We start from the raw sequence: 9,614 nt of genomic DNA, 5'->3' as shown, positions 1-9,614 counted from the left end.
AACCACCATCTTCATTGATGAGATCGACTCCATATGCAGCCGTAGAGGAAACTCAGAAGAACATGAAGCCAGCAGACGTGTCAAAGCTGAACTACGTCCAGATGGATGGTACGGCTTCATACTAACTGTAGCTATGGCTTTAAATGTTACTAATATTCAGTAATATTATCTATTTCACTGCACAGACAAAAAAAAATTATTTAACTGGATAATGAAACTAACTTTGCAACACTTTTTGCAACATTGACATTGTTATTGAACTGAATTTAATCAACATCAAACTAATTTAAGCTGAATAAATACTATTGCATTTTGCAGAGCTGCATAAAATTTTTCAGAATTGATTAACTTTTAACTCCGTTGAACTTATCATGACACTTATCTTGAAAATGGTTGGGGTTTTCACAATTCGATGAATTTTACAACATTTACAATTATTTTCCTGTTTAAAAATCACTATTTCCAGGTGTTGGTGGGACGTCCTGAATATGACCCTTCAAAAATGGTCATGGTTCTGGCAGCCACTAACTTCCCATGGGACATCGATGAAGCTCTGAGACGTCGACTAGAGAAGAGAATTTACATCCCACTGCCTTCAGGTATTCAGAACTACCCAGAATTCATCACCCATTATACTGTATTAAGCGCCATCTGCTTAATACACCCCAGCTCAGATACATAAAACGTAATGGGAGTACTTAAAATCATCATTTGTATTACTGTAGCTAAAGGAAGAGTGGAGTTACTGAAGATCAGTCTGAAGGAGCTGGAGAGCTGGCCAATGATGTCAACATGGACAAGATCGCTGAGCAGATGGAGGGGTACTCTGGTGCTGACATCACCAACGTTTGCAGGTGCAGCCCTTTGTGTGGAACCTGAAATTATTTTCAGTCTTTAAAGTGCTGCAATTCTAGAAGTGATTTATTGTGTTTGAATAATTGCAGAGATGCATCTCTAATGGCAATGAGAAGGCGGATTGAGGGATTGACCCCTGAGAGATACGAAACTTGTCAAAAAGATGAGATGCACATGCCCACTACAATGGAGGACTTTGAGACGGCACTGACCAAAGTGTCCAAGTCTGTATCTGCTGCTGACCTAGAAAAATATGAAAATGGATAGCGGAGTTGGCTCGTGATGATGATCCAAAGATCCTTGATCGTTCCTCCTCACAGTAGTCGTTAGCACCAGTTTTACTAAATCTCAGAGCATTTCCACCTCAACCAGACTGAATTCAAAGGGTGACAAGCTTGCCTTACATGAGGTGTGTATGAGTGTACGGACTCATAGTAATAGTTTAATAATAATAGAATTGGTTTTACATCTACAGAATCTGGATACAGTTTAAACTTATTTCCGAGCTGAAGTTCACTCACATTAAAATGAATTTGTTAGGACGAAGGCTGCACTAATTATCCAGTAAACCCAGAATGGAGTCTGCCCTTATAACAAATAACCCCATGTGTTGCCTTACTGTAGTGTGTACAGACAATCATGCTGAGGTTGTGGACACAGGAATGGACTGTATGTTTTGTCTTGTAATATCACTGCCAATAACCAAAGACCAGCTAATCCTGTTCTCTGTTGTCTCCAAATGCTACTTGAGGTGAAAAAGCTATGCAAGCTAATAGGTTTACTGCACCTGTGCCACTGTGGTTGATCTAAAGGCCAAAGTTTCCAGCATTTGATAATTGTCTTAATAGTGATGAGACCATGAGTGTCTTAAAGATGTGTCTAGCACTTGACTTTTATAAACACTATAGAACCGGATTCTGGTTTCTTTTCATTAGTGACATTCCATTGCCATGATCCGCTTGTAAAATGATATATTTTGTTGAATAAATATTTTTTAAATTTGAAAGAGATTACTGAGACAAACTCATTTGTGCAGGATTTACTCATGTAACAAACTGAGAGGAAAAACAAGTCATAACATGCATCAGAGATTAACAGACAATGACAGGGCTACAATGAAATGCAAGGATCCTTTTGAAATGTTTCAAATGCTCAAGTATAATGCTTGAAATGTTCTAATGCAACAGGGAATACTTTGACAGATTGCTCAGGACAAAGTGTACAAGTCTTCATTTCATTCATCTAAGGCAGGTCGAAGGCTTACATGCTTAACGTAACAGGGCAATATTCTGAAGCAACATGAATATTAACATTAAGCGACAGAATTTCTTACAGGCCATTTAATAAGACCCCCAGTAAGAAATAATCCATTTAAATAAAATGGACAGCTGAAAATCAGCTGCTAAGATTTTGGATTGTTTTTTTACATTAACTTTAATGGACTGTTTGTCCATTTTTTTTTAGTGCTATACCCTTTAATTGTCAGTAATGCTATAATGTCATTTCCATACAACAGGCAATATCAATTCCTACTATAAGCATAAAACATACACTTTAGTGGGGAAAAGGCAGGGACATTTCAGGACTGCTTATTTAAATTTGTGCACCTTTACCATTCCACTTCACAATGTAGTGAAAAATAAAAATAGTAATTTGCTCATTATGCTGTTAAACAGACAGATATGTGGATCATTAGGAAACGTTGGGAATATTTTTTCTTTTAAAGTGCTACATTGAAATCATTGGTATTGACGACCAAATAAAGCAACATAACCAAACTGATGAGAACACATCCATCACTTTTCTATCAAAATGCTTTTTTTCTGTCGTTTCTCCATCCATGTTATCTATTAGCCTCTGTTTTTCATCATCTGGCATCAGAGTCTCTGGATTCAGATGAAAAATCCCCTAAGAAAAACATAAGAAACATGTATTATTTAGACATATTGTTCTGCAAGCTACCTTGTATGCCAATCCAGTTGTATTTTAAGTCTACAGTACCAAATGGCCATGGATTTGATACAGGGCCTGTTGAGAAGGCTAGTAACAGGTCAGTGCAGGTTGTACCTGTGTTCACAGGATGGGAACAGAAGATCCAGGATCTTAATGATGACCGCCGAACCTGCAATACCAACCCACCACCACCCACATGATCAAGAAGAAGAGCGGGACAGAATCAGACCAGAAGCGCCTCAGTTTATCCCTCAGCCTCTCGACCCACTGACATGCCACCTGCCCACACACAATAACATAACATGAGGAACATGACACTATTGAGAAACAGAACATGTGACTAATTTAGGTCATCCAGAGTGACTGGTTTGAAAAATGTAATTCTATTTTATTCTCAATTATAGACATGTTCAAAGGTTTGAAAACAGTAAGATTTTTTGGCTCTTACATGCTCACCATACATTAAAAATAACATTTACTCTGGCCCAAGAGTTAACAGTGGCAGTACATAGTCACTTACACTGTAGGAGGACATGGTCCCGCTTAGAGGAGGCCCAAGCAGCAAGGAATCTGCAGTCCTTTCCTCTTCCTCTCTAGACTCATACAAGGTTTCAGGGTCCATCCTCAAGGGAGTTTCAGGGAGTTTCCCCGGAGCAGCAATCTCCTCCTGCGTGGTCTCTGCGTGTTTGAGTAGATAGTGGCTGGTGGTGTTAAGCACTTGGTCTTCAACTGTGAAGACAGAAAACTATTCATAGAAATCCTTCCAGTTAAATCATCACAGTCATTTTTTAGAGATTACAAACAAGAAGCATTTTACTTCACAAATCTACCTGTATTATGAATGGACGCATTAGACACCAAGACGTCACTCTCTCGTGGGATGTCTGAGAGCTTGCTTCTTGTTGAAGGGTAAATATTGGTCACCTGTGTGATCTCCTCAGAGCTCTGGTTCCACAGGATCTCCACCTCATACGCATCTGGCTGCTGGACCTACAGAACATACCACAACAAGCCCTAGATCACATTCACACACAGCCTCTATCTATAGCTTGGATGCTTTCCAAAGCAAAAAGCTGCCATTCCATGTTTAAGATTGAATTACTCTATAAAGGACATAACAGATATAAAAAATAATTCCATTTTCAAGCCATAATTTATAGGGTAAAGATTAAAACCTTTTCATCTGCCAGCTGGATTATCTCCTGACTCAGGACGAGTAACAGAAGCTGCTCTCCAGCATCACTCTGAACATATGACTGATTACCCATCAGCCTCAGCTCACTGCTGACCAACCCCTCCTCCAGATTACTAGAGCTCACGTTAGAACCATCCACTGCAAACACAAAGAAAAATCTAACATTTTACAATAAATTCCTGTTACTTACAGGTATAGTTCAGCTAAATAATTTGATTTATTCACCCTCAAGCCACCCCAGATATAGTTAGTTTCTTCATCAGAACAGTTTTCTAGAAATTTTGCATTACATCATTTGTGCACCAATGGATCATCAATGCTCACCAATGGTGTCAGAGTTCAAACAGCTGATAAAAACATCACAATACTCCACAAAACAGTCCACACAACTCCGTCAAAAAAGAAAGCAATATTATGGATACAGGACTCCTATTTTAGCTGGAAGCAATGGTTTGAAGTTAAAAATGATGTCTTGATGAATTACAAACATGCAGATGTTTGTTTCACAAGCTGATAAACAACAAACTGGTGGACTAGAGTTGTGTAGATTATTGTGATGTTCTTATCATCTGTTTAAACACTCATTCTGCCGGCACCCATTCACTACAGAGGATCCACTGATGAACAAATAGTAATGCTACATTTTCCAAAATCTGTTTCCATGAAGAAAAACTTATCTGCATCTTTGATGGCCTGAGGTTAAGTACATTTTCTAAAATTATTTTTTTTATTTTTGTGTGAACTATTCCTTTAAGGTTAGTTAATGCATTAACTAACATTTACTAACACCTATACACTTACTGCAGTACTTATTAATCGTTGTTAACATTAATTATTAAATATACAACAGTTAATTGTTAGTTTATGTTAGCTCATTAGGTTCATTACTATTAACAGATACAACTTTTTGATCTTGACTTTATACATTAGCAAATGTGGAAATTAACATTAACTGATTAATAAGAATTTGTCATTGTTAGCTCATCTCCATTTCTCTTGACAAAAAGTTAAACAGTTCAATAAGTTTAATAAATAAATATTAAAAAAGAAGACAGATTCATACACAAAAGAGCAGGACATGTCATCCTTGTGACTCCTGAAGGCTTGAGATGAGCTCCATTAATGAATGTTTCATTGTCCGAAAGACCTAGAGTTAAATTTATCTGAAAGAAGAGGTGAAAAATAATTTTAAATTATCACTCCTTCACAAAACATAATACAGATGGGATGCACTATTCCCAAAAAATACTCGTGTAATTATTAATTAATTATGTCTTACCTGTACACTGTACTGAGTCTGGTTAGTTTCACTAACCGCTGTCACATTTAACACGACTGTTTCCTGTGAACACAAACCACAAGATTTACACAACGACAAACGCGTTTGTTTACAGACTTCACAGTCATGTGCTGAAGTTTTCAACGCTGAGGGACACTGCTTTTGGTAAACTAACCGCGAATGTTAAAGCGACGATTGCCTTTAATGTGTCAAACCATGATGTAAGCATCTTTGAAAACCAAATCTCTATCAACTCGGCAGATATCTATGCTATCTGATACGCCTTTGTACTGCTACACGTGAATGCATCAGAAACACATTAAACTATCTCAAAATATATTAAATGTCACCCACCGTGGTTATTTGTTTCGATTGTGCGTTGGCCAGGACACACAATACGCTTAAATATACCACCGTTAAACGTATTTCCCACGTAGAGGCCATTTTTCTCACGCTGGATGTCAACAAAACGTGTGCGTCATGTCGTAATGTCGAGTTGACGTAGCGTCGTCATTGAGAACTCTTTTGCCCCCTGTTGGAAACTAGGAGTACTACCGGAAGCTTCGTATACATTTTGCAAATTAAAATTTTTTTTTTCTTTTTTTTTTTCACATGAATATGAATATTGTGATTTTTGTTTCACTTGTGAAATATTCAGTGATATTTTTGTTACTACATTTCAATTATTTTATTTAAAACAATTTTATAGATTAAAATCACACTACAATATCATGAACTCCTTTTGGTAAGGAAATCCCTAGACAAGAAACCATAACTTAATATACCTTACATTGCATACAGTGTTCCGTTCAGTACATATATATTTCCCTTATTACATTTTTGAGAACAACGTTTACGCCTAATAACGTCTATGCAGTTTAAAGAATCAAGCAGAAAACATGGGGACATTTTAGAATAAAATAAAAAAAGAAGTTTACTTTATTAGGATTGTCTTGTTTTATTGCTCAGCTGAGATTCTCCTGAAGTCTTCCAGACAATGAGAGTCAACATAAAGAAGAAAAAACAAGTTTTACAAACACATTTTCATCTCATTAAAAAATGTTATTCTACAAAATATAATAATTCCTATCATACATATACATCATATATTTGTGATAACATTTTAGTACTTTGTTTATATATGTTAATGTTTAAATATGAGTAAAGGTGCTTTTAGATAAGGGGATCACAATACTTGTTTATGGATCACACAGTTTCACTGAGGAGAACACTTTGGTGTCTAGATTGAGCAGATCTCCAAAACCTGATGCACTGAACCAAAACCCAGGATAAAGGGGCTGAGTGAATGTGGTCTGGACACGGTGCAGAAGGGTCACTGTATCAGAGACACTGTAGAAAGACAGAGTTCCTGCTTTGTGATCTACATACACACCCACCCTAGAGGACAGAGGGCTTGAGATCTCAGTTTTTATGCTCTTATGCCAGAAAACAGGCTTGGGAAAACATTGTAGACTCCAAGATGTGTTGTTGTTTCCAAACATACCGACTGATCCCTTTCCTCTGTCTCTCTTTTCTTTATATGAGACTGATATGTGCACACATCTCCCGCTCCACTCCACCTCCCAGTAACAGCGTCCAAACACACTCTCCTTACAAAACACCTTACAGGGGAACTTATATCTCCCACGATGCTCAGGGTAAGTCATCTGTCTGTTGTTCTCAGAGAGGATGAGGTGTTCACCCGCTGTGTTGGGATCAAGGGTGAAGCTGCAAAAATCTAAAGAAAATGATTTATAAATGACATGATTGCTATGGTCAGTTATGGCATGAGTAGTCTCAACAATAAAAAAAGGTTTTATAAATTTTGTTAATTTAAAAATGTAAAAAATACTTTAGTGCACTATAGCCATACTATATGATAAGCTTCAAATAGATACAAAAAAGTACAGGCCTTATTTATTTATTTGACTTACACTGTTTAAAATGATTCCTGGTTAATGGTAAAATCTGAATTCTTGCCACTACAAAGGAACAGAGATCAAGTGCTATTGCAGTTGAAGTTTAATAATGTATAGATTGCATGCTATGTAGTGCAAAATAAAATAAAATATATGTCCATTGACTGGTTACTTATGAAGTAACAAGAAAAAAACTTGTAAGAGTGAATTTAATATATATATATATATATATGTATATATATTTAAAGCAGGATGGAATCTCCTACCAAAAGAGATGATTTTACTGATCTCCTCCTGACAAAAAATCTTCAAAATGTTGTTTTAGATCAGAGAGAGATTTCTTTAAGCCATCAAACTGAACATGACTAACAGTCATAGTGGATGACGACTCAGATTCAGAAGAAGCAGAGAGATTCTGAAAAGTTTATATTGAGAGAAAACATAAAAAAAAGAAAATATGAAAACGTAGCTTGTTTTTGCTGTATTTGTAATGTGAATAACACAATTCCAAGCATGTTTTGCGGTGAACTAGGGTAAATGCCTCAGGCAACCTGTGGTTTTACCTTGAAATGCAAATGATTCTGTGTGTGTGGATCTCGATCCAGCTCTGTGTCTCTCATCTGGAGATCAGCGATCTCCTGCTCCAGCTGCTCCAGGAGTCCTTCAGCTCGACTCACTTCAGTCCTCTCCTGATCTCTGATCAGCTGTGTCACCTCATGCTGTCTGTTCCTAATAGAGATGATGAGCTCAGTGAAGATCTTCTCACTGTGCTCCACTGTTGTCTGAGCAGAGTGCTGTGAGGACACACAGAGAAACCGGTAGTTCAGTTTCAACCGGATCAGCCAAAACTTCCATTTTGGTGTCCTTCTAATACTAAGCTATTATATGACTTTAGAACTGCATTGATGTTACTTTTAACACATTTTTAACAATATTTTTCAATAATGATATTGTATCATCATTCATTGTAACATGGAATGCATGGAAAAGAGCAACCAGCAAATTATTTAAAATAATTTCCTTTATGTTTATGGTAAAGTGTAAAGGGTGAATTTTCATTTCTGATGCCTTTAATTTTCCAACAAACACTATGACTAGACAAAATACATACTGCTCAGAAGTTCCGGGTCAGTATGTCTGTTATGCTCAACAAGGTACTGTAAAATTGTGAAAATTCATATAATTTAAAATTAGTATTTCCTATTTTAATATGTTTAAAGATGTAATCAAAATAAAATGTTCAGCAGCCATTACTGTATCACAGCAGTGTTCATCAGTCTTCAGTGTCACTTGATCCTTCAGAAATCATTCATGGTGCTCAAGAAACAGTTCTTCTTATTATCTTATTATTTGAATAAAAATATTAATTTATTTAAATAAAATCTTATATCTTATATCTTATATATATACTATAGTTCACAAAAATTATTTTTCTTAAAGCTGCGGTAGGTAACTTTTGACGCTCTAGAGGTTAATAAACAGAACTGCTTGCGTCTTGCGGAAGAACATCGTAGCCGGAACTACTTCTCTCTGTTTATGTCTATGAAGAATCACAAAGGTACTGGGTTACTCCGCCGCGGTACCCCCGAAGCAATCTAAAATAGTCCGAATATAAACACTTATTATAGGTGCACCCTAGTGATTCAGGACAAGCTAAAAACACGGTTTGGAAAATGGATTCATGGTGTACTCGCTTATTATATACATTTTCTACATTTTGAACACAAACAAAGTTACGGACCGCAGCTCTGATTGGTTGTTTCTCACCGGGAGCGATGGAGTTTCGGCAAATGGCAATAGGAACACTGGGAGGAGCCAGAGGAGCTTGATTTTTTCAAAGATTATCTGTCTCATATTCTACTGTCAGGGCATAATGGCTGATTTAACAAATATGTAAAAAATATATTTTTACAAAAGTTACCTACTGCAGCTTTAAATGAAAAGAAAATGATAATCTCTCACCTTCAGAGTTTTCACAACCAGCTTCAGCTCCTCTACAGTTTTCTGTTTCTCCTGGATTTTCTGCGTGGTTGTTCTCTCCATCTTCTCAACCTGGTCCTGTGGGGGGAAAATATTTTATGATTCCAGGGTCAGAGAGAACATTACAGATACTAGTAGCCTACTACGTTCTGTCTGCACAAGCGAAACAAAAAGTTTCATAGGAGGTTTCAAATGAGTTTCACAAAAGTAGTTAAACACGTTAGACAGGATTTAATGAGTAGCCTATGTTAATGAATGGTTTCCCAAAGTGAAGTTTGCGAACCCCTGGAGGTTCGTGAGGGAATTGCAGGGGGTTCGTGAGTTTGTGCCTGTTTTTATACAGTCTATGGTTTGTACCGAAGACTGTATGGATGGTACACATGGTATGCCTGCGAGTTAATACCATTAACTAATGAAAAAAAAATTAATTAAA

The 9,614-nt window shown here is 36.8% G+C and overlaps 3 protein-coding genes across 3 annotated transcripts; 1 reads left to right on the top strand and 2 right to left on the bottom strand.

The window, feature by feature from the left end:
* Window positions 1-769: 769 nt before the first annotated feature.
* Window positions 770-1,122, top strand: LOC113062701 (katanin p60 ATPase-containing subunit A1-like). The gene is made up of 2 exons (XM_026232671.1): window positions 770-854; window positions 945-1,122. Exons 1-2 carry the CDS (start codon window positions 793-795, stop codon window positions 1,120-1,122), a joined length of 240 nt encoding a protein of 79 aa, XP_026088456.1. The 5' UTR covers window positions 770-792.
* Window positions 1,123-2,943: 1,821 nt separating this feature from the next.
* Window positions 2,944-5,775, bottom strand: LOC113063202 (glycoprotein integral membrane protein 1-like). Its single transcript, XM_026233426.1, has 7 exons — window positions 5,637-5,775; window positions 5,283-5,345; window positions 5,067-5,166; window positions 3,984-4,141; window positions 3,639-3,798; window positions 3,329-3,537; window positions 2,944-3,087 (listed from the first exon to the last, which is right to left on the bottom strand). The coding sequence occupies exons 1-7, from the start codon at window positions 5,724-5,726 to the stop codon at window positions 2,959-2,961; spliced, it is 909 nt and encodes a 302-aa protein (XP_026089211.1). The 5' UTR covers window positions 5,727-5,775; the 3' UTR covers window positions 2,944-2,958.
* Window positions 5,776-6,225: 450 nt separating this feature from the next.
* Window positions 6,226-7,153, bottom strand: LOC113062699 (tripartite motif-containing protein 16-like protein). The gene is made up of 2 exons (XM_026232670.1): window positions 7,145-7,153; window positions 6,226-7,078 (listed from the first exon to the last, which is right to left on the bottom strand). Exons 1-2 carry the CDS (start codon window positions 7,151-7,153, stop codon window positions 6,482-6,484), a joined length of 606 nt encoding a protein of 201 aa, XP_026088455.1. The 3' UTR covers window positions 6,226-6,481.
* Between the last annotated feature and the right edge of the window lie 2,461 nt (window positions 7,154-9,614).

The sequence above is a fragment of the Carassius auratus genome, chromosome 45 (genome assembly GCF_003368295.1).
Source record: "Carassius auratus strain Wakin chromosome 45, ASM336829v1, whole genome shotgun sequence".
Classification (NCBI taxonomy): domain Eukaryota; kingdom Metazoa; phylum Chordata; class Actinopteri; order Cypriniformes; family Cyprinidae; genus Carassius; species Carassius auratus.
Note: the sequence above shows the minus strand (reverse complement) of the source record. Positions and strands in the feature narration are given on the sequence as shown.

What these genes read in the sequence shown, in the direction of transcription:
- LOC113063202 (XM_026233426.1), bottom strand. Translation starts at nt 5,726, where the DNA reads ATGGCCTCTACGTGGGAAATACGTTTAACGGTGGTATATTTAAGCGTA. An exon ending in AGACTCAGTACAGTGTACAG is followed by an intron (nt 5,167 to 5,282) that starts GTAAGACATAAT and finishes CTCTTCTTTCAG; the next exon opens with ATAAATTTAACTCTAGGTCT. An exon ending in TGCGTCCATTCATAATACAG is followed by an intron (nt 3,538 to 3,638) that starts GTAGATTTGTGA and finishes CTGTCTTCACAG; the next exon opens with TTGAAGACCAAGTGCTTAAC.
- LOC113062701 (XM_026232671.1), top strand. Translation starts at nt 793, where the DNA reads ATGGACAAGATCGCTGAGCAGATGGAGGGGTACTCTGGTGCTGACATC. An exon ending in GACATCACCAACGTTTGCAG is followed by an intron (nt 855 to 944) that starts GTGCAGCCCTTT and finishes GAATAATTGCAG; the next exon opens with AGATGCATCTCTAATGGCAA.